Genomic DNA, 22,676 nt, shown 5'->3' on the forward strand with positions numbered 1-22,676 from the left:
TTATAATGGAGTATCACATAATATAAATTTGTCTAACCAACGTAGCAAATATCAATGACTCTGTAGATGGGATACGATGAGCGTGTATTTTTTTTTTTTAGAAAATATGCACATATTAAAACAAACGGCGATCTAGACTTCAGTTGTCACGGGTAATATGTAACATTTTTTTTAATACATCACAATTACTACCCTACTCTATATCCTAAAGACTATGTAATATGATCTAGAGTTTGTTACTATTCTCAAACAAAAAACAAAGAGAAAACATGATACTTCTTTCGACCAATCAGATTATAGTAGGTATGACCAAATAACTTTTATGCAGCAATCCAGCGGAAAAGCCTTATAGAGAAGAATAAAATAGAAATAAGAAACAAGGAGGGTCATACAAACAAGTATATATGCAAAAGAAAATTTTCAAAATGACAAAATGTTATTTTTAGTCTGTATGTGAGGATAAATAAGAGCAGGATTTCGAATACAATGTCGTTATATGTTGTTTATTAAATATATCAAACTTACTGGCAAGATGTATGTATACTAATATCAGCAAAAGTGGCCAATTGATACTTGGTAATACGATTTACTAATGTTCCTGATATCAACAAACAAGGAACAAGTTAATGTGTTTAGAGTTTAGCGGAGGATGTGACAATTTTAGTAACCCATTTTTTTTTTTGTGCAATCTAACTTCTAATGTAGATTGATAAAATTAAGTGAACCACTTCTTTCTATTTTTTTTTTCTCGTGGTACATACACACAGTACACAAGAGGAATGAAAAAAAGAGGAGGATTAGATGCTATTGGAGAGAAAAAACAAATCATGAGGTAAAAAGGGCTCTTTCCTCTTCCGTGATCCATATTTAACTAAAACCTTGTTGACAAAACCTTTTTTGCTTATCCGGATGAACGATCCGGACGTTAGATTTTTTGGTGTATAATTGTGGTACAATGATATAATTCGGGAATGGCCCACAATAAGTCTTTCTTTTTAGTCTGTGGGTAAAGCAAAGTGATCAATTTTTTTTTTGTTTATATTTTTATTCTATTTATCATGTGAGACAAAGAGCTAGTTGAGAAATAGATGTTGGTTGTTAACATGATTCGAGTTACTGATGGTATATGCCTGCAAATTTTATTTAAAAGAGCGAAACAAGTTGCCCACGTACAGAATCTACAGCATTCTCCCCTTCTATCTTTTTTTTTTTTTTTTTTTTTTTTTTTGGTTTATGCAAGCTGGACGTCAGCCCATTACTTAACATGTAAATTTGAAACGTTTAAGTTTAAATCGTAAACATAAATAATTTTTTTTTACCTCGTCATTGAGATTTCCTTTTTTCTTCTCTTTCTTGTTCAATTATCGGAAAAAAATAAATAATTTATTTCTTTTTTATATATTGCTAGAACACATTTATATAATAAAAGACTCCTAAAAAATTAACATTGTAATATAATAACCACATAAAAGATGACATCAACAGCAGTTAGGTATACTCGATTTACATCTTCAAAAGAAGTTTCAACAGTATTGATGATATTTTTTTTAGAGTTGCATTACGTGTTCGTCCTTTAACACAACGAGAACAACTATCAAATTGTACAGAGTGTATATCATTCATACCCAACCAACCTCAGATTTTAATAGGAAAAGACCATTCCTTTACCTATGATTATATTTTCGATACAAATTCAGCACAGCAGCCTATTTATGATACAAGTGTCGTACCTTTAGTAGAAAAATTTGTTGATGGGTAAAGATAATATTAATATTAATTCTTTCTCCTCTAACGCTTTGTCTTACAACCCAAACAGTTTCAACGCAACTATCCTAGCTTATGGGTATGGCACTTCTACCCCCTCTTTTTTTTTCTTTACTAATCAATGTATATTAAATTAGCCAAACTGGCTCTGGAAAAACGTTTAGCATGGGCACCGCCCTTGATGAGCATACAAATTCAGAAAATCAAGGTAACAGTTTGAACTTTTCTTTTGCCTTTCAAAAATTACTAGTTTTTTATTTATAATAAAATCAAATTGAATAGGTATTGTGCCACGATTCATTCACGATCTATTTAAAAGACTTGCAGCCAAAAAGAGAGCAGGAGCAGCCCACGACTACCAAGTATTAGTCTCATTTTTGGAATTATACAACGAAGATTTGGTCGATCTTTTGAATCACCAGCAAAAGAAAAAAACTGGCCACGCATGCGAAGTTCAGATCCGTGAAGATATTCATGGCCAAATATATTGGAGTGGAGTACGTGAAGAACCATGTTCGAATCCTGACGAATTGCTACGATTCCTTTCGAAAGGGTCATTATGTCGTACAACCGGATCCACAGACATGAATTCCGTCTCATCCAGATCACACGCCATTTTTTCCGTCATTATCAAACAACAGGTTCCAGAGGAAGAGTCCACTACTCCACCAACAACAAACAATAATATTCGCACTATTATTAGTAAATTCCATTTCGTCGATTTGGCTGGTTCAGAGAGAGTAAGTTAATAAATCTTCAATTTGTTTCATTGATTAAACTTTTTAAATGTCTATAGCTTAAGCGTACTAATGCGCAAGGTGATCGGGCTCGAGAGGGTATCTCCATTAATTCAGGACTTCTTGCATTAGGCAACGTTATCAGTGCCTTGGGCGATGACTCTCGTAAATCACTTCATGTACCATATCGAGACTCCAAATTAACAAGACTCTTGCAAGACTCGCTTGGTGGAAATTCCCAAACATTGATGATGGCATGTGTCTCACCTTCTGATTCTAATTTCTTGGAGACACTCAGCACATTAAAATATGCCAACCGAGCTCGTAACATCAAAAATAAAGTGGCAGTTAACCAAGAATTCGCTGGTTCTTCTGTTGAAGTCAATCAATTAAGATCTCAAGTAGCAAGATTAAAATTAGAACTGAATGCCTTGCGTGCTTCCTCATCCGTGGCCTCTAAAGTACCATCTGATATGATGATTCAAAGCATGATTGGTAACGGAAGCCATACAACAAACGCTGCGAAAGTCCTGAAGGATGAAATAGACAGACTGAAGGCACGTGTCCATAGCATGTCCGACGATATCTGTCGCATCACTACCGAGAGAGACTCCCTCATGGTCGAGCGAGAACTGACTCAACATATGGGCTCGGAAGAATGGCCCCATTTACTTGAGCAATTAAACCGAAGACCCTCATTTTTTGAAAATAACCCCACAACTATACCCATGATTGGCCAATACCAAAAGACAATTCAAGATTTGCGCAACGAATTGGTAGATACCCAAGAACGTCTTGCATTTTCTGAGTCGATCCGAGCACCACTTATGCATGCTGCTATGGCAGGAGTTACGACGCCCCAAACATCTTTAAAAACAACTGCAAAACAACAACATTCTTCTACAACCACACGTCGTCGTGCCATTAACAATGTAAAAAAGAGACGCAATGGAAGTACAACTACATCTAGAAATGTTACATTCAGATCAACTAAACGATCCAAAGTTCCCAATATGACCAAGCCTTCCGAATCAACCATGTTCACTAGTAAAGTAGACTATGATGATGATGAAGATATCGCTACATGGTTAAAAGATACTATTGGTACCCCACAGATCTCCGAGTCTTCGGATTTAAGAATCGATGCAAAACACTCTATTTCAAATGCTAAATCTCAAATTGACAAGGCTCTGAAAGTATTAGATGAGTTCAAGGTAACAACAAAAAATATGCTTAATATTTGGTTTTATCTGACATTTTTGATTTTTCTTTTTTAGGCGAAAGAATCCGAGCAGGTATAATGAAAATGTTTTTTTTTTATACTTCAGTTCAGGTACTAACATTGTAACTTTCTTTATAGGTTGAATATGAATGTGATCTTTTAGCTGATGACGAATTATTTATTAAATTACAATCGGAAGATAATGCAAGCCTTTTTGGGGACATAGAAGAAGACCAACGAATTGCTGAAGATGTAAGAAAAGACTTATAGTAATAAACCCCTCAGTATCTAATTGTTACTCTCTATAGTCACTAAAATCAGAATCGCCTGTTGAAATTATCAGAACACCTCGTTCAAGAATGGTCTCTACGGATACCTTTATGGATGATGCCGAACTCGCTGAATTTTATGAAAATAATCCTCATCTTCATCGTATGATTGGACAAATTCAATCCGATATTCAAGTTAATGAAGACCTCGTTATCCAATTAGAAAAGACAGAAGTAGAATATAATCAGATGCGCAAAAAATTCGAAAAGAAACTCTATTCATTACGTGACGAAATATTGACTCTACGCCGCGAACAGGAACAGCAGCAGCAACAGCAACAGCATCAAGTCCAACAGGCCCAACAGGCCCAACAAAATTCTAAACTAAATGTTAAAAGAAGAGATTCCACTGCTAGTATAAATAACATGAACCACATTCGTCAAGCTTATGAAATCAAGATGAAGACTCTCATGGGTCAGTTATCTGACCTGCGTCGCAAATACTCTCAAACCTCAAGTACCATTCAATCTTCACGAAACCAAAACGAGAGTATGTTAAGAGCTCTCCGTGTGAATGTTGAGTCTCTCAAGGTTGAGAAACGTCGCATGATAAAGCGTATGAAAGATGAAGCTGAACGCGTGAAAGAAAAACTCCATACCCATGAACGAGAAATACAAAGTTTGCGCCGTAAACAACTCAAGGATAATGAAAACAAGAAACGCCTCGAGCGTGAAGTGAAGCAAATGCAATTAACCTTACAAAAGAAAACCGACGAATCTGTTGTTACTGCAGAAAAACTGAAGTCGTTGGTTCAGATCTTGAAAAAAGCAGTACGAGAAGGTGGTGTGCTTGATGAGAAACTTTTGGTTAGCTGTGGTTCGCTTTTGGATATGGGCTCTGCCTTAATTCAATCTTCTAACGTGGGGCGCATATCTCGCAATAGACGTAAACACAATCAGCGCAAAAACCGTGTTCCCGTTGAAGTCCGTGCTGCCAAAAAGAAGATGCTTTTAGATAACGCTTTGTATCAATTTATCCAAGGAAAACAGGCGGTTGAAGAGATGAAACAGCTTTTAGCAAAACGAAATGACTTGTCTCAAAGAAAAGTAGAATACATGTCTGAGCGGGAGCTTCTCATTTTAGACGAAGATAGCAAAGATCTTTCCACCATTGACCATGCTTTTAGACAAGTGATTGATGAGAATATTGAAACAGTTGAAGCAGAAATATCTTATCTTAATGCACGTATTCATGCCATTCATAATGATGCCGCTGCTGAAATAATGCAAGATGATGCCCAAGATGATGAAATCGTTGTGGTAGACGCAACCAGGCCCGAAAAGAGGGTTACATTTGCTGATCCCAATCAAGATGAAAAGGAAGAGCCTGAAGATGAATGGCTCGATATGGATGCTCTTGAAGAAAGATATAGCCTCCCAGCAAGCGCTGGTCCTGAGCAGTCCCTTGAAATGGTTTCCAAATTGCTCAAGTCAATGGCAGATGATGAGTCAAGTCACGTCATGGAGTCCGTCATTGATGACATTGTTTTGCTTCGTATGGAAGAACATAACAACAAAATGTCTATCCAACAGCTTGAGAAGTCTACACAAGATTTAAGACGTACTTTAATTGTCATGAAAAAGGCCGCTATCGATACAACTGTAGAGAACGAAAAGAAGCTGAAACGCTTGCAACAACAACAACAACAGCAACAGCAACAACAACAAGGTTCTCGACGAACCTCCCTGTCCAGAGACCGCTCCTATTCCAAATTAAGCAACCATTCTTCTCCTACAATGGAAGATTGCAGTGATGCTGATTCCGCCATCGACTTGTATCAAGAAGAGCAGTACCAGCATGTCGGAACCGTATTTGAAAAAATTTACAATGACGGCATCAACGGTAAGCTCGATTACGGTTTAAATGCAACAGAGGCGCCAGCTACATTAGCCGAAAATGAGCTTAGTCCTTATCTTCGACCTCATACTACTTCTAACGCTGTTTCATCCAACAAGCTTGGTGTCTCCGCACCTATGAAACCATCGACTTCTCCCTTGGCCAATCGTAGAGATTCCATGTCTTCTCCTGAACAATTTTTGCAACAATTACTTCAAACGCCAAAGGATGTACGACAAACTCCTTCCTCACCTTTGATGAAACCTGCCGAGTTTGCCAAATATCAACAAGATCGCGAATCATCTACTTCATCTGTTCGCAGTGTCATTCGTAGAAGATCATCTGTTCAATCTGACACAGGGTCTTGGTCTTCCCTGTATTCCAGCAACCACGGTTTTAGTCAACAAATGATTCGAGCTTCATCCAATAGCAAGCTACCTCCACTTCAACCGGAGCCAGCGAGTACTCCATTGCCACCACCACCTACAGTTTTAAACCGTCGTAGAGCGTTCTCTTTCCAACAGCCGCCCAGTGCTCCTACTCCTCCTTCTACACTGCGTAGACGCTCTCTTCTTCGAGAACTAACTAATTTACCACCCACACAACCAAGTGAATTGTCAACGCCACCTAAATCACCTTTAAATCAACAATGTTTTGATAACAAGAATGATTACTCCACGAATGGAACAACATTGATACCCGCATTTAATAACAGTTCCATCCTGTTACAAAAGCAAAGATCTCAATCTGTTCTAGCTATGCATGCACCACCTGTAAATACCATCCCAAGACCCTCTACAGCTATGAAAAGAATGGATTCTTCACCCAACAACTCTTACGAGCTTAGACGCTCCGCTGCTGCAAATAACGTCTTTGATAGGCTATCTTCGGGTCATACTCATGCTTCTTCTGCGAAATCTGCTAGAAAGCGACCTGGTAACTACCGATACTCATCCAGTAGTATCGATGACTTAAGAAACCAATGGGCCAATGAGTTACAAAAAAATCAGCATCATGATGACATGTAAAAATTATTATCTTTCTTGTGCAAATAAAAATTCCTAAATATGGAGCATTGTTTTTTTGTTCACTTATTCCAGACTTTTTTTTTTTTTTTAGTAGTATATAACTTTTTGTAAACATAATTTTTCTTCTTCTCTTCTATAATTTTTTTATTCACTTTATTTTTTTGTATTTTTAATTCCTAATATCAGGTAAGATAAACAAGTAACATTTTAAAGTCTGTGCATTTTGTAATTAATTTCTTCATGTAGCCAATCATATGAGCTCTGTAACGTCGCTTCGAAGAAAAGATAACATGTGGATATACAAAAATCCACAAGGTTTACAATTATTAAATGACGTATGTATCACTAGACAGTCAGTATAGTACATAGAAAAATATTGAAACTTGTCTATTAGGAGCTCGAGCAAAGAAGAAAGAAAAGGTTTGCCAGAGGACGACCCAACACATCGATGCTGTCACCGCCTCTATCACCACAGCAACACCACAGATCCTTCGGAAAGGATCCGATAGAGGCAATCATACCGATAGCAAAGAAAAACATATCCATAATAAGAAAGGACACACCGGAACCACTGAGCCCGTCAGACACACAGCCACGGTCACCTGTCGAAGCAATACAGGATGCACAAGATAATTTGACGTCACAAAAACTCATGACAGCGAAGAATTTATCGCATCAAGAATCTATCGTCACAGAAGAAAATAAACATATTACCATTAAAAAGGAAGATACCCCGATTACACCACATATGAGATACGAACAGAAGTCAAATGAAGGAAAGAAACAAATAGCCATCAGCAGTACTGTACAGGAAAAGAAAGATGCTTTAAAGCAATGTGTTATGCAGGACAAGCAAATACGAGTGCCACCTTCATCCACTACAGTGGTCTCGCCTATCAGAGTGACTTCGCGCACGAACATCGCTTCTCCTACACAAAGTGAATTATTCGATAGAGCCACTTCACCCACAAAGGGCACTTCGCCTTCAAAAATAACATCTTCAACTAAAATGGCTTCACCAACTAGAGCGGCTTCACCAGCTAGAGCGGCTTCACCAACTAGAGCGGCTTCACCAATTCGAGCAACTCCACCCCCTCCTAAGCGAGTTACTTCATCTATTCGAGTACCTTCACCGACTATAAAAATGTCTTCATCCATTAAAACATCCTCTCAACCCGTACGAGTCCCTTCCGCTTCTAAACCTGAAAACAACTTTCTGCTAGAAGCCAAACAAAAACTTTTTTCTAATCAACAGCCAAAGGCCAATTCTGTACGAAAGTCTCTTCCAGACGCGCCCAAAAGAAGCGGCCTCGTAGTAAGATAGAACGAGCATTATGCCATTAAATCACTAACTAAATTATGTTCTTTATAGTCTTCGTTTATCTCATCGTTTGAAACACCACTAGTCGAGAAATCTGTAATGGACTCACCACCCAAACCACCAAGACATGTTGTGATGCCCTTAACCCCTACAAGCTCTGTTTCCACACCTTTGAGTGTAAGTTAAAACAAGCTCGAAAAGCTGCTCTTTTTATTAATTTTTGATGTTTGTAGCCACCTGCTGTTGAAAATATTGTGCCAGTGTCCTCGTCGTCCACAATGTTGCCGTCATCTGATTCTTATTTCTCAGCTGTGATTGACCGTCGTTTTAATGCAACACCCACCGAAGATCAAGATGAACCTATTCAGGTATATCTCCCTCAACTCTCACCTGAGATATCTTTTTGTGGCAGCTCATTAGACGTGCCTTCCGATGATGAATACCTTCCTCAGGAACGCCCATGCATAAAAAAACGAGTTTCGTTCTCCGAGCAATTGTCAACATTTATTCCAGAGGACGATGCCAGTGTGATCACCGAAGAAGACAGTAATCCCATGAGCAATTTTGTTCGTACGTTAAGTAGCGAATTGGCCGATATCAGTATGCAATATGGTGGAGATCCCCGCGAAAAATTCTTACCGGCTATCCAAAAGAAAGAGGTCAGCCCACAAAAATTATCCAACAAATTGCTGGATATGTTTCAAAAAAAGCCAAAGGTGATTCTACAGCCTAATAGAGAATTGACACATGTGAGTATTTCTGTCATTGTTTTGCAAACCAAAAAATAGCACTAATTTCTTTTCTTCCTAGCCAACAAAAACTCGACCCAGAAAACCAGCAAGTTTAAAAAAGCCTACAACATTAACATATCCTGCAGCCATTGCACAACCTGACTGGAGAACAAGAGCGCTTCTTACCAAGAAATCATCTGTATTTATATAAATTATCCCTCCCCCACATGCACCCATAAATAAAAACCAGTTTTTGTGTATTTGTCGTATGTCCTTTTTGTTTTTATTTACAGAAATATCCTCTTTAGTTCTCCTTGGGAGTGACGTCTTGAACGCCAGGAAGGGCAGCAGGTAAAGGAACGTCACTGAAATCATCCTGCTTAACAGCATAAAGAGAATATCCATCTGTGCGAGACATTAGTAAGCCATGCGTTGTTTGATAAGTTTGTTACTTACAAACACTGCCAGTGAAGGTCAAGAGACCGACTAAAGTAATCATGTTACGGAGAGCAAAAGGTGCACGGGTTCTTTGCAAGGCAGGACTGAAGCCATAACCCTTTGATGTAGAATAAAGTTTTTCACGAGTAGGTTGATGTTCCATGTTAAAATATTGTAAATCAAGAAAGAAAGAAAAAAAAAAACTGGCCCTTGCTAAATGCATTTATGGTTATCAAAAAAAAAAGAGCGCTTTCTTGTGACTCGTGTATTTTTTTTTTTTTTTTTTTTTTTTTGTCAAGGCACGTTATAATTACAGATACGCGTTTTTACACCTTTGTCATTTATTTAAATCATGTCTTTTTCATTTGGAGCACAAACCGCTAGTACAGGGTTTGGAGGTGGTTTCGGACAAACCGCCACATCAACAGCATTCGGACAACCTGCCACCTCTACACCTTTCGGACAACCCGCAACCTCTACCCCATTTGGACAAACAGCAACACCTTTTGGGCAAACCGCGACCTCTACACCTTTTGGACAACCTGCAACCTCTACAGGCTTTTCCTTTGGAGCACCTGCTGCTAATAATGCTACTTCAGCTGCTCCTAGTACAGGATTTTCATTTGGAGCGCCTGCCACCACTACAGCGGCACCCACCACAGGCTTCTCATTTGGAGCTTCTGCTCCTGCTACATCAGCAGCACCCACCACAGGCTTCTCATTTGGAGCATCCAATACTACTACAACTTCTGCACCCACTTCAGGCTTCTCTTTTGGAGCACCCACAGGCTCTTTATTTGGCTCTAAACCATCTGCATTCGGCTTAAATTCCACCCCAACAAACAACAATTTATTTGGAGCTAACAAGGATGGACAACAACAACAACAACAACAACAACAACAAAGGGATCAACAAATTTACCAATTATTAGCTCAAGCCGATGCCGAAGCAAGGAAGGCATCTGTGTTATCAATTACCAGTGCTGATTATAAACCAGAGAATGTTTGGCATGCTTTAGCATTGTTAAAATCTTGGTGGGATCCCAAATCACCTAACTGTCGATTTAAACATTACTTTTATAACGTGGTTCCTGCTCAAGAGGTTCATTTATATCAAAAACCTGTTGATCACGACCAAGCCGCATGGGATGCTGCACAAGCTGCTAATCCTGACCCTAAAACGTAAGAAATGAGCACACCTTTTTTATTGAGTCATTTTGCCTAAAAAAAAAAAAAAAAAAAAATCATGTAGTATGGTGCCTGCTCTTGCTATTGGCTTTGACGACGTACAAAAGAGAATGGATCAACAACAAAGATTAAGTGAAGCTCACAGCGAAAAGTTACTCCAGATTCAAGAAATATTGAAAAAAATTCATTTAAAAGACATGCTAGAGACGGCTACTAAAGTGGCTGAATACAAACGTAGACATATGGAAGCTGCACAAAGAGTGATCAAGGTAAAGTGTGTGGGATGATTTTTTTTTTGTTTTTAATTTTTTGCTGCTATTGTGATGACTTATTTCCTCCAGTAGTTTTTAAAATATGCTCAAGTATTGCGTAATAAAGGCTTATCTATCACACCTGATGAAGAAGTAATGCGTGCACGATTCGAGAATATCAAAGACCAATTACAAAGATCCGAACAATTCCATGGTAAACTGAGTCAGTTATGGGCCCAGTTACAGCTCATTAAAGAATCAGGGCGAAAGTATGGTAAAATCGACGGGGTTGATGAATGGTATGCTGTTAGTGAGAATGACATGCGTGGTATCACAAAGGTAAACACACACACACACATTTTTTTTTCTATTTGATTTCGACATGGAAATGATAACTAAACTATCCCCTCCGATGTATGTAGATTTTAGAAGAACAGGATAACGGTGTACAACATATTATTGAAGTTATTAACAAAGATACAAAGGACATTGACATGATCCGTAAAGGATGGAGAGGTGATAACCAACAAAACTATTACTAAATAATAATAATAATAAAAAAAAAGAAATATTTTATTATATATACAAATATATTTAAAACAATGAGGGACCTTTTCTAAGGTTTATAAGTATCGCCAAAGTCATTATGAGTGCAAAACGTATCCATTTCCAGCTTGATGAGACAATATTTGTAAGCGCTTTTTTCACAAAGCAAGTGCGACGTGTTTGAAAGAAGCATTTCGGTTGTGTTTGTTGGTGGTGAACGGGGTGCATTGTATCCAATAAGTGTATTATGTCTTGGCGAAAGCCACCATCGTCTGAGTCTGATGCAAGGTCATTTAAAAAGCTCAAGGTATCATCTAATGCATTTCTTGTATCCAATGCACTTCTTGTACTTAGCAGAGAGGTTGTACCATCATTATTTATCACACCATTATTATAGTCTGACTGACTATTATTGTCATGGATGGAGTGTAACACAAGTAAGCCATTTCTTCCGTTATCCGACGGTTCCTTGGTATAATAGTTTTCATCTATGGTTACAATAGGAACATGACAAATTCTTTCTTGCTGTTTTGAATGTCTTCTTCTTCTCATGGGTTGATGCCCGAGACTAGCAAAGTAATCCTTTTCGTCTTCATCTGATGTTGAACGTAAGGATAAAATGGAAGAAATTGTTGAAGAAAAGGAAGAGAGTGAAGAAGAAAACTTTGTTTTATTCTCTTCTACTTTTTTGTCATTGCTATTGACAATGCTATGTAATTTTAATTTATGATTTTCAAGCCTCTTTTCAAAATGGTCCAAGTGGTTTGTATTCATTGATTTCAAAGAAATTGATGTTTCCAGTTTGATAATATCTAGCTTGCTTTGTAACTCTACAATTTGAGACATGAGCGTTTCGTATTTGCTCTCGAGTAGCTTTTGTCGTAATCGATCTGTGGCCGCCTGTATTAATTTATCTCTTTTCTGCTGCTCTTCTTCGTCAATAATACTACTGGCTGTACTACGAATGTAATGTACATTGGATTGCTGAATACATAGATAATCTACTGGATTCTGATATTGATCGTTATAACCTATCTTTACAGCTGACATTGTATGTGATCTATTCGGTTGAAAAGTAAAAAACAAAAAAAAAAAATAGAGAAAGAGAAAGGAAAGAGAAAAAAGAAAAACAAAAGATTTTATTGAAACAGAAAAACTTGATGAAACGCGATTGTACAGTTTAATCCGAACCCAGATATAGTTTTTGGCAAAATGTTGATTCAAAGCATATGAAAATTGGGTGGACCAAACATGGGGCTATCATGACAGTCAGGCCGGAATTCAGTCACCGCTTTTGATTGGACAATGCTTTTCCGGGTACAAATCTAACTGCATTTAAACAGGCATGTCCAACTTCACTTGTTCCGAATTTTCCACAACTTATAATGCTCTCAGCTCCACCTTGTAGACATACAATATTACCAATCAATCAATCCAGATTTGTAGTTGCAGTCCATACTTATCTAGGTCACCAAAATCTGCGACAGTAAGATAGTAAGTGATACTATTTAGGAATAAATTTAAATAACACACCATTGCAGTAAAATTAGTATGTACGTGTTAATTTTTAAGCTTGCAATGATATATGATAGTGTTCTAGAAGCGACATGCTAATTACTCGTGAAGACTGCATTGTCACCACACCAATTAGATACAACAGAAGCTACAGGCCTAGCATATTTGTTAATATATTTGAGCAAGGGGCTGGTTATGTCAACTGTATATCTGTAAAGTCAGTTAATTGTTGATTGTTGTTACTTTAATAGCCGATGCTTATAGGTATATGTTTTGGTGTTTGTTCATTATGCTTTTTTTGGTTAAATTATAGATATGTCACACGGCTTTTCAAAGGTATTAGACTTTTTCATTACTTTTATAGTCTTTTCTATGCTCCATCAACTCAATCCAAAATACTGGGCTTATTGACTTGTCCTCTTCTACTAGGATCTGGACTTGTATTCTGATGTTTATATTAAAAACCGAGCTTTGGGGTTTTAATGTACAAAAAACTGCGGGTCATCGGGGTGGCCACTACCATCTTGTTTAGCCTGTTACCGGTATAAGATAATTACAGCTTCCTTTTCTGAGGTCCTAATTTTTTAGACAAATTTTGAAGATTGGCCCTTAATCCTTGAACTGTTTTATCAAGATTGACGATGGAGGGTTTAAAAAAGGGAGATTACTAGAGCGTGTTTTCAGCATTATGGTCCAACCATTCATACAAAAAGACTCAACTCAACGTGCAATTTCTCCGTTTTTATCTTAAAATAATTGCCTATCGTGTTTTTACGACAATGAATATGCTACGTCCGAAAGTTCAATCATGCAAACTTGAGCAACATTCAAAACGCGAATCGGCCAATGAAATCATCAAAATCACGAAATTAAAATGCAAAGGCGAACCCCCTAATAAATCACATTTGACGTTACTTGGTCTTAACCCTGCATGTATCAAGGGATACTTAAAGCGAAATAAACCATTATGGATTTTGGATACGCATTTAAAAAGGTTCAATGTGAGTTAAAATGCGTTTTATTTCTGATGTTAAATAGACCACATTTTAATGACATTATCGCTACCTGCACTTGCCAATACGTCATTGTGAAAGCATATGGAGTTGACGCGATTTCTATGACCTGATAATGATGTATGTTGAAATGACGTGCGATTATAAATCTAGATTAAAAAGTGAGGTGGTTCAACATCTCATATTTGACTAAATGCGAAGGAAAAAAGTAAACTTACATCGATTGTATTGCTTGTTCCTGAACTAATAATCTTTCCAGAATTAAACTGTAAACTTGAAACGGGTGTTGTATATGTGAGTGTATCAAAAACAGAACCTGTACGAAGATCCCAGATCTAGAGATGGGTTTAGTAAAAACATCTATAGCTTGTATTCCATCTTTGCTTACCCTAATTGTTTTATCTAAACTACCGCTCACCAAGTGGACCTCATCAAATTGCAAGCACGTGATGGGAGCATTATGACCAGGTAAGGTACGGTGTGCTTGTCCTGTTCTCACTTATATTTAAGTTAGCTAATGATGAAACTATATATATATATATATATAAAAGAAGGTATAGTGTACTTACAGTCCCACATTCTGATCTTTCCGTCTGATGTACCACTTGCTAAAGCAGAATCCCAAAACTGTAAAGCGCCCACAAAATCATGGGAGGCGTAACCATATCCAGAGGAGGCGTTATCTAACCATGAGTCCACAATGTTTTTACTATTTCCACTTGCCCATAATACATCCAAAGTTAAAATGCATTCTTGGGTTTCCAGATCCCACTGCTTTATCGTTTTATCACCAGAGCCAGACACTACCGAGTTTCTATCAGCAAAAATTGCAGTAACTTCACTTTGATGTCCTTCTAACGTGAATGTTTCGTTGATTAAACCGCTGTCAACAGCGGTCAGACTAGGGGAGCTAGGAGCACTGGAGAATACAGAGAATGAACTGATGGAAGATGATGATGCCTCTATTAAAGACAGGTCCCATTGTTTGATGGTGCCATCATCTGATCCAGTAAGAAGACGTGCTTCATCTAATTGTAAGCACCTCACTAGGCCTTGATGACCTTCTAGGGTGCCTAAGCATTTGTTACGGTACAGATCCCACGCTCTTACGGTACCATCCATGGATGAAGATACCATCATACCCTTTGGATGATTAAAGTCAACACAAATCACATCATCAGTATGGCCTTCAAGTGTTTTAAAACAGGTGCCTGATTCGTAATCCTCTTCGTCTGCTGAATCCACATCTGACTTTGATCGTCTATGACCTCCATCCACACTTTCGCCTTCCTCAATATCCAGAATTGCTTCGTTTAGATCGTCGACTATTTGAATCAAGGCATACATGAATATTTTTGTTCTGTATTAATAAAGAAGGAAGATATAACTTACTTATTAATTGTAACTGTATATCTTTGGATTCCAACTTTTCCCATTTTTCTTCTAATGCTTTTCGATTGTCTAATAACTGATTTATTTGTAGATTGATCTGGTCGATTTCATTGGCTGTAGAAGACTATATATATTTTCCCCTATTTCATTACTATTGTGTGCCATGAATCCTAGGGGGAAATAGTTTATATGATTTACCTTTTGCATACTAATTTTATCGCAATCTCTTGCTCTTTTCTCTCTTTCGGATATGATTTGTGTTAGGGATCTTGGTAGATCTATTTGTGCAGATGTGTCAAAAAAAAAAATAAGGTAACCGTCAGTTTTTTTTGAAAATTTACCTTTTCGGTTAGGATTGTTTGATTTTTTTTTTCTCTGCTTTGGTTTTCTGGAAGAAGAAGGCTTTGTGGGTTTGGCAAGAGAAGGATATGCAGAAGCAAAACCTTGAAATAAAGAAACAGACGAAGGTTCGGGTATATCAGCTTGAAGCAAAACTGTGCTGGATGGCCAAGCATACATTTTACCATGTAGTACGAGATCAGTTCTTGATGTGGAAATCATACTGGATGAAGGATTGTTTGTGTTTTGTCTAGTTTGTTGCTGTTGCATTAACTGCAAGGCTTTCACCATGGACTCGGACCGATACACAGGATGAGCCGCAAGCGGACTAAACATGACGGTAGAGAGGGAGTCTAGATGAGGAAAAGTGGTCCATTCCGAAGAAGGCGTGAGCCATTCTCGGGCAGAATGAACCACGCTATTTGCTTTATCTCTAGCAGCAGAAACAACAGCTTGTGTTTTCGCTGTATATCTATTCTCGGCTGCAGTAGGCTTTGGTACGGTACGTACTTCTGATCTTTTTCGAACTATAGGTGGTTTGGTATCTGGCATAATCTATATTAATAAATAAATAATTTTTTTTTAATGAAAAGGTAATCCCCCTTCCCGCGCTCTATAAATATGTAATAGCGAGAATTACCAAACACAGTGACGTCAGCTTTATGCTCAATTTACTTATATACCCGAATTTTTGAGCGGTTTTTAAAAGTAGAGGACCGCTTTGCTTTTGATTTTTAGACAGAGCGTTTATTATTAACTTTTTTTTTGTTATCTTTGTATAGTAAAATTAGAATTGGAAGGAATGTTTGTAGAATTTATACGAGAGAGAAACCAGTGATTGAAGCCGTTAATTCTTCGAGCTCAGTTTCGGTCAAAGTATATTACTGGCGCTTAAGTTTATGGATGTTGGAAAGCAGAGTGTCAAAATCTATTGAAGAATTGCTTGGAGCGGTGAGAGGAGCTTGTTCAGTTGGAGTAAGAAGAGCTGAGCTATCAGGCGAGCTTTGGGGAATGGTTGAGAAAGTGAGATCGAAAGAAACTATTCAATTTAAGGTTGGTAAAGAAATGAAGCCGTAAAGAATTCAATAGTATTTATCTTTACCTTCAAATACAGACAACCAAGACATATCACACTTCAACAAATACATGTGTTTGCATGGGATATTGTCAAGGCGGAAGTCAGGGCAGCTGCAAGTGATCATTTGTAGATTGTCCACCACAACATCATAACTTACACAAGAAGTTGAGAAAGAAGAAATATCATAACCACTTCTACCAGCAGAATCATTTCTCGCAGTTTCGATGCCATACAGTGTTCGTTACTATATTTCAAGAGTATTTACTTTGGCTTAAGATATCGGGTTCTTTTTTTTTTAATATAGAATATCTCTTAATAAATCCATAAAAATATGACACTTCAAAAATAAAAAAAACAAGAGGGGAACAGGCTACAGATTTTTGATGGGCAAAGTAACCATGGAGCTTCTAAACCGGTTTTTGAAGCTGATGACTACATTTATTCTCGCGTTAGAACAAACGCCATCTAATTTTTAGGTCTTTTGGATGAGCCTTTGGTCCCCAAATAAACTTGAGTGTCCAATAAAAACTTTACATGTGCCACTTACTCCCGGTCAATCTCTCACTTAATTTGTAAGAGTTTTCGATTTTCAGACAGCTTCTTTATTTCAAGCCGAAAATCACCCACTTAATCTGTAAGATATTTCGATTTTCAGTCAAAATTCACAGTCTCATGTTTACGTTATCCTACAATTATATGATACCATTAGTAAGAACCTGGAAGCTTAAGACAGAGAGTTTTTTCTTCTACAAACAAAAACTAAATATAACTTAAAACCTAAAACCTGAATTGATCCTGATAGTGATATATTTACAAACACCTCCTTTAGAGCCATGTAAAACATACACATCAAATCAAAATCATAAACCTGGTTCCCACCATCACAAGGTAGAAAAACTATTTATCTCAACTTGTCGTCGAAACCCCTTATTATACAAAATGACGTCTCTAACAACATTTGATTTGATATATTATTATTTTTCAACTTATAAAAAAGCCTCTTGAGATTTTTTTTTTCTTTCTTTATTCCTTTGTTCACCAAAAGAAAGGGGAAAAGAAGACGGAAGTATTGTAAAAATAAGCAAGTATAAATGATACTTAATCTATTTTATTTAATTTTGTAGACAAAATACGTATCAAAATGTGGTTGTTTACTTTTGAGCTGATCGTGCTGACCTTTGGTTATCTTTTCCTTTTGTACTGCCCAATTTTTTCCTCATGAAAGGTTTTTTTTAATGGAGGCAAAAGGTTTTTACTGATGCCGGGGTTGGTACCAATACAAGATTTATCTATCGGAGGAAGAAGGCAGTCTAGAATTTGGTTTCCGTTACAAACAGTGTCTTACACTGCCACAGGTATGATAATTTTTATATATTTTCTATGCAAAAAGTCAGTCTTACAATTTATTTTATCATTTTAAAGCATTACTTCATGATGTATAGCCTATTGGAGCTGTTCCCCCAGTGTCCAGTGGGTGTTATCTGATTAATTGGTAAGTGATATAACTTTTTTCTCTATCACATCTGTTTATGTTCATACTAACGCGAAATTTGTATTACAGCTAGCTCAAGACGATGCAAATTACAAGGAAACTTAGAAATGTTTCTATAGCCGCGGTTTCAACACTGTTCGGTCTTTTGTATCTCTACCAAGTAAGGTCATTCCGCATGTAAAAGCCAAAGGAAAACTCTGACGTCATTCTTTTTTTATTCGGGTATATAAGGAGATGCTTTATGCTGGATCGAATTTTTTAGCAGTTTTTAAAAGTAGAGGGCTTCTTTACTATTGATTTTTAGGCAGAGGGAACGAGACACGCGTTTATTATTAAATTTTTTTTTTGTTATCTTTGGAAGGAATGTTTATAGAATTTATACGAGAGAGAACCCAGTGATTAAAGCCGGCCAATTCTTTGAGCTCAGTTTCATTCAAAGTATAGTGCTGGCGTTTAAGTTTATAAATGTTAGAAAGCAGAGTGTCAAATTCTGTTGAAGAATCACTTGGGGGAGATGGAAGGAGCTTGTCCATTTGAAGTAAGAAGGTCTGAGCTATCAGGCGAGATCTGGGGAATGTTTGAGAAAGTGGCGTTGAAAGAAATTATTCAATTTTAGGTTAGTAAAAAAAAATGAAGCCGTAAAAATTTCAATAGTATGTATGCGTAAATTCAAATACAGAAAACAAAGACATATCACGCTTTAACAAATACATGTGTTTATATACAGCATTATTAAAATGGAAGTCAGGGTATCTGCAAGTGATCATTTTGAAATCGCCCACCACAACGTTATAATTTACACCAGAAGTCGAGAAGAAGAAACAACATATACAATTCTACCATCAGAATCAGTTATCGCAGTTTCGATCATTTGTTCAAAAGCATCAGCACTGATGGCATCTGCTTGCATCTCTCTTGTGCGATGTCTTCTTTCTTCCGGACCCATCCTTCCAACTTTCAAAAAGATACGATTGATGTTGTTACCTTACTCAGGCAGAGCATCCTTCACTTAAACAAACACCGGTCGATCAACTCTTCTATTTCTTTTTCTGCCAAGATATTCCGTCTTCAATTGGTTGTGCCAACTCTCACATAATTAGTTGTCTCCATGTTGGTGTAAACTTGCGGTTGATATGCGGCGAACCATTGCATAAAGGCATCGTTTTCCAGGTACCGGCTTTTAAAGTACTGCAAAAAATCGCGATACACAGAGTATTCGGTAATAAATGTCGTCAGTTTTCTCTTGAAGACAGGTCTATCATGTTCCCACATCAGTGCCTTCAGATCCGCGATGATCTTGCCCTGGACGATGTTGTTGTGGTGGGTATCACCAGGCTTGACTAATTGGCGAATCTTTCCTGTCCAAGCTCTTGCCACGCGGAACAAGCACCATTGTATCCAACTCGGTACTAATGACATCGATGGTATTCTTCTCGATGTTCAAGATCTCAACAGTATTCCTCAAGAACCGTAAGAAGTTGGCCAATAGACCCATTGATTGATCGATTGTGAAAAAGAAAGCAACAGAACAACCAGTGCCGGACAAGGGTTGGCGCGTGACAATTGTGTACAGGATTCCGCTGAAAAAACTGGTAGTGTTGTGGGTAGTGTCAAGACATACCCTACGAGCTTGCAGTAACAATCGATGGACTATATGGCAAACAGACGACCTTCAAAGTAACTGGGCATTTGATCTTCTTGCTTCTCTTCTGCAAACCGCGTACCTGGCCGGAAGCACCATCTCGGACAACACCAGAATGGTATCTTTTGAAGTTTAAACAATGATATACATAGTATTTTCTGAAGGCATAGGTTGACTGTCTTTGTCTACCATATAAGTATCATTTTACACCATGTTTGGAAACAGATTCTTGATCTCAGTTTTGTATGTCTCGATAGTAGTTGTTATAGTAACAGGAATAAGACAATAAGGTTAGTCGTTTATTGACATTTTATACAAATAATAGGAAAGGTAAGTTAAAAAAGGAGAAATCAGCTAGACTTGCAGGAAAAAGGAAATTTTATAAATTCTGTTATTGGGCACGATTGGGTTTTAAATCATGTACATCATAATGCAATAAAAAATATATCCATTATATTAATCAAAACTTTGCTTTTAAAAGTTAATAACATTAAAGGCTTATATCGTACCAATTTAAATTATAGATGTCATACAGTGTTTTTACTACATTTCAAGAGTATTTACTTTGACTTAAGATATCAGGGTTCCTTTTTTTTTATCAATATGGAAGTATGTGCCTTGTAACTTCTAAAGTCGCTCCTCAACTGTCAAAACGTGGTTGTTTACTTTTGAGCCGATCGTGCTGATCTTTGGTTATCTTTTTTGCACTGTCCAACTTTTTCCTCATGAAAGGTTCTTTTTAATAGAGGCAAAAAGTTATTACTGATGCCAGGGTTGGTACCAATACAGCATTTATCTATCCAAGGAAGAAGGCAGTCTAGAATTTGGTTTTGGTTACAAATAGTGTCTTGTATTGCCACATGTATGATAACTTTATATACTTTATATGCAGTCTATTCGTAAAAAGTAATATATCATAATGTTTTGCTCATTGAAACTGTTCCCCCAGTGTCCAGTGGGGGTTATCTCTGATTAATTGGTACGTGATATAATTTTTTCTCTATCGTATCTGTATATGTTCATACTGACGCGAAATTTTTATTAATGCTAAATAAAAACGATGTAAATGACAAGGAAACTTAGAAATGTTTCCATGGCCACGGTTTCTACACTGTTTGGTCCAAGTAAGGTCATTTCTAATGAAAGAGCCAAAGGAAAATTCTGACGTCATTCTTTTTTTATTCGGGTATTTAAGGAGATGCTGGATGTCATGTGAACAGTAAATAAAAACAGAAAAAACAGCAGCACATACAGTTTTACAATTGTTTATTTATTTTTATGTCTGATGTACAAACAATAAGATCAGATATCTTCTTTTGTTGATATTTTCTTTTTCGCTTGTTCATTTAATTCTAGTTCTTCGTTCCAATCAGGTTTTCTCATAAATTGTCTAAATGTATCAGCAATCATCAAGGCATCTGTAGAAGATAGTATGCTACTCGATTGATTGGCTTCACTATGTAAACCCAGTGGTTGTTGCAAAGGTTTTTCTGATGTAGTGATAAACGAAATTTCATCATGTCTTGGTGAAAGTGATCTTGGCGACCATAACTGTTGTGTAGATGAATGAATCGAAGCGATATCTCGGTTGTCTCCTACCAAAAGAAAAAGTATGTTAACATATTAAAACAAACAAACATGCTTTTGAACAATTACCTTTTGCAGCAACTGCTGCAGTTGTGACACTTGTTGCAATAGCCACGTTCGACTCGTTTTTATTAGGAGTTAATACAGGTATTTTTTCATCATCTGCACCCATATTTTTTGCGGTGGCACCATTTAACTGCTTCTTGTTCTTGTAACGTTTATATGCCCATATCAAGGCAGCCAACGTCAAAAAGAATAAGACAATGACAATGACAATGACAGCAATAGCCCAGCCAGCTAATTTTTTACTTGAAGATGGTATATTTGATTCGTTAGACTCTGTGTTGGTTGGGCTAGACCTTGTTGTGTCGGTTGGAGTCGAGGTCGTGTTAGTGGTGGTGGTGTTACGAGAATTTTCTAAGAGGAGAATTGTTTAAAATAGAATTAAATTTAGTTAAATAAGGTATATATATAAAATCTTACGAATTAAAGTAAAAGGTTGTGGAGCAGGAAAGAAGTTATGTTCTGTTGGTATTAAATCAAGGTCAGTTTGAAGATCAAGATCAGCACCAACAATATACATGTACATTGTTAGAGGTCTATCGCCTGAATTATCAGCTAAGGATGTCGGGTACCAAGAGTCGTCGATATGTTGTACAATAATTCCTTTGGATTTCTCTAATTTGGCCCACTTTTTTACTGTTTCGTATTCGTCCGAAGATGAGTTACGAGAAAGCAAATATAAATCCAGTTCCGTCTAATCATCAAAAGTTAGTAAAGAATAAATAAATCTCTAAGCTTGATCTTACGTATTGAGTGAATACTGGATTACTGTTGTTGGAAGCATTGTATCAGTAATATAAAATAATAATTTTAAAAAGAGCCTTTTTACTTGTATTTCCACGTTATTGCTTGATCAGTATCGTTGTACCATATAGAAGTATCAAAAGGTGAACATATAGAGACTGTATTGTTTTGTTCACCGCAAGTCCTTGAGGCAATCGCTATGGTGATAAAAAAATATGATTAAAAAATTTATATTAAAACAAGTAGAAAATAGAAAAAAAAAATACCTTGTCTTTTATTCAACAAGTTAAAAGAGGCAAAAGTTCCTTTTATTAATAAAAAACATGTACAGAAATAAAAAGGTAAAATAAACATCTAATATATATGAAAGAGAAAGAAAGAAAAATATAAAAAAAAGAGGGGAAATAAAAAAAAAAAAA

General features: G+C 36.9%; 7 protein-coding genes across 7 annotated transcripts; 3 read left to right on the forward strand and 4 right to left on the reverse strand.

Annotated features, from left to right (window-relative positions):
* The first annotated feature begins 1,331 nt into the window (after positions 1-1,331).
* Positions 1,332-6,982, forward strand: EV154DRAFT_553984 (uncharacterized protein). Its single transcript, XM_051605159.1, has 9 exons — positions 1,332-1,492; positions 1,552-1,755; positions 1,817-1,843; positions 1,902-1,972; positions 2,047-2,504; positions 2,561-3,715; positions 3,779-3,796; positions 3,862-3,975; positions 4,032-6,982. Exons 1-9 carry the CDS (start codon positions 1,473-1,475, stop codon positions 6,915-6,917), a joined length of 4,953 nt encoding a protein of 1,650 aa, XP_051454618.1. The 5' UTR covers positions 1,332-1,472; the 3' UTR covers positions 6,918-6,982.
* Positions 6,983-7,056: 74 nt separating this feature from the next.
* EV154DRAFT_518259 (uncharacterized protein) lies at positions 7,057-9,622 on the forward strand. The gene is made up of 5 exons (XM_051602599.1): positions 7,057-8,232; positions 8,290-8,415; positions 8,472-8,987; positions 9,049-9,374; positions 9,426-9,622. The coding sequence occupies exons 1-4, from the start codon at positions 7,366-7,368 to the stop codon at positions 9,178-9,180; spliced, it is 1,641 nt and encodes a 546-aa protein (XP_051454619.1). The 5' UTR covers positions 7,057-7,365; the 3' UTR covers positions 9,181-9,374; positions 9,426-9,622.
* EV154DRAFT_566564 (uncharacterized protein) lies at positions 9,274-9,570 on the reverse strand (the record flags this gene model as incomplete). The annotated part of the gene is made up of 2 exons (XM_051605968.1): positions 9,274-9,374; positions 9,426-9,570. The coding sequence occupies 2 exons, from the start codon at positions 9,568-9,570 to the stop codon at positions 9,274-9,276; spliced, it is 246 nt and encodes an 81-aa protein (XP_051454620.1).
* Positions 9,623-9,714: 92 nt separating the features above from the next.
* EV154DRAFT_518262 (nucleoporin complex subunit 54-domain-containing protein) lies at positions 9,715-11,427 on the forward strand. The gene is made up of 4 exons (XM_051602600.1): positions 9,715-10,589; positions 10,660-10,864; positions 10,940-11,185; positions 11,269-11,427. Exons 1-4 carry the CDS (start codon positions 9,760-9,762, stop codon positions 11,386-11,388), a joined length of 1,401 nt encoding a protein of 466 aa, XP_051454621.1. The 5' UTR covers positions 9,715-9,759; the 3' UTR covers positions 11,389-11,427.
* Positions 11,428-11,440: 13 nt separating this feature from the next.
* Positions 11,441-12,442, reverse strand: EV154DRAFT_469211 (uncharacterized protein; the record flags this gene model as incomplete). The annotated part of the gene is made up of 2 exons (XM_051597816.1): positions 11,441-11,735; positions 11,856-12,442. The coding sequence occupies 2 exons, from the start codon at positions 12,440-12,442 to the stop codon at positions 11,441-11,443; spliced, it is 882 nt and encodes a 293-aa protein (XP_051454622.1).
* A 1,459-nt stretch (positions 12,443-13,901) lies between these two features.
* Positions 13,902-16,252, reverse strand: EV154DRAFT_518267 (WD40-repeat-containing domain protein). Its single transcript, XM_051602601.1, has 7 exons — positions 15,654-16,252; positions 15,511-15,590; positions 15,313-15,436; positions 14,490-15,245; positions 14,309-14,418; positions 14,139-14,255; positions 13,902-14,069 (listed from the first exon to the last, which is right to left on the reverse strand). The coding sequence occupies exons 1-7, from the start codon at positions 16,201-16,203 to the stop codon at positions 13,938-13,940; spliced, it is 1,869 nt and encodes a 622-aa protein (XP_051454623.1). The 5' UTR covers positions 16,204-16,252; the 3' UTR covers positions 13,902-13,937.
* A 4,685-nt stretch (positions 16,253-20,937) lies between these two features.
* On the reverse strand, positions 20,938-22,648 carry EV154DRAFT_518291 (uncharacterized protein). Its single transcript, XM_051602602.1, has 6 exons — positions 22,524-22,648; positions 22,343-22,454; positions 22,260-22,281; positions 21,934-22,207; positions 21,520-21,867; positions 20,938-21,458 (listed from the first exon to the last, which is right to left on the reverse strand). Exons 1-6 carry the CDS (start codon positions 22,609-22,611, stop codon positions 21,166-21,168), a joined length of 1,137 nt encoding a protein of 378 aa, XP_051454624.1. The 5' UTR covers positions 22,612-22,648; the 3' UTR covers positions 20,938-21,165.
* Positions 22,649-22,676: the final 28 nt, after the last annotated feature.

This window comes from Mucor mucedo, assembly GCF_025094135.1.
Source record: "Mucor mucedo strain NRRL 3635 chromosome Unknown EV154scaffold_89, whole genome shotgun sequence".
Lineage (NCBI taxonomy): Eukaryota > Fungi > Mucoromycota > Mucoromycetes > Mucorales > Mucoraceae > Mucor > Mucor mucedo.

Bases quoted from the DNA above. Each gene is read 5' to 3' on its own strand.
- EV154DRAFT_553984 (XM_051605159.1), top strand. From the start codon at position 1,473: ATGACATCAACAGCAGTTAG. The intron at 1,493-1,551 runs GTATACTCGATT...TATTTTTTTTAG, and splicing joins ATGACATCAACAGCAGTTAG to AGTTGCATTACGTGTTCGTC. The intron at 2,505-2,560 runs GTAAGTTAATAA...AAATGTCTATAG, and splicing joins ATTTGGCTGGTTCAGAGAGA to CTTAAGCGTACTAATGCGCA.
- EV154DRAFT_518259 (XM_051602599.1), top strand. From the start codon at position 7,366: ATGCTGTCACCGCCTCTATCACCACAGCAACACCACAGATCCTTCGGA. The intron at 8,233-8,289 runs GTAAGATAGAAC...TGTTCTTTATAG, and splicing joins CCAAAAGAAGCGGCCTCGTA to TCTTCGTTTATCTCATCGTT. The intron at 8,988-9,048 runs GTGAGTATTTCT...TTTTCTTCCTAG, and splicing joins CTAATAGAGAATTGACACAT to CCAACAAAAACTCGACCCAG.
- EV154DRAFT_518262 (XM_051602600.1), top strand. From the start codon at position 9,760: ATGTCTTTTTCATTTGGAGCACAAACCGCTAGTACAGGGTTTGGAGGT. The intron at 10,590-10,659 runs GTAAGAAATGAG...AAAATCATGTAG, and splicing joins GCTAATCCTGACCCTAAAAC to TATGGTGCCTGCTCTTGCTA. The intron at 11,186-11,268 runs GTAAACACACAC...CGATGTATGTAG, and splicing joins ACATGCGTGGTATCACAAAG to ATTTTAGAAGAACAGGATAA.
- EV154DRAFT_518267 (XM_051602601.1), bottom strand. From the start codon at position 16,203: ATGCCAGATACCAAACCACCTATAGTTCGAAAAAGATCAGAAGTACGT. The intron at 15,591-15,653 runs GTAAATTTTCAA...CTGCACAAATAG, and splicing joins AAACAATCCTAACCGAAAAG to ATCTACCAAGATCCCTAACA. The intron at 14,419-14,489 runs GTAAGTACACTA...CTTAAATATAAG, and splicing joins AAAGATCAGAATGTGGGACT to TGAGAACAGGACAAGCACAC.
- EV154DRAFT_518291 (XM_051602602.1), bottom strand. From the start codon at position 22,611: ATGTTTATTTTACCTTTTTATTTCTGTACATGTTTTTTATTAATAAAA. The intron at 21,868-21,933 runs GTAAGATTTTAT...TTCTCCTCTTAG, and splicing joins ACAACCTTTTACTTTAATTC to AAAATTCTCGTAACACCACC. The intron at 21,459-21,519 runs GTAATTGTTCAA...TTCTTTTGGTAG, and splicing joins TGCAGCAGTTGCTGCAAAAG to GAGACAACCGAGATATCGCT.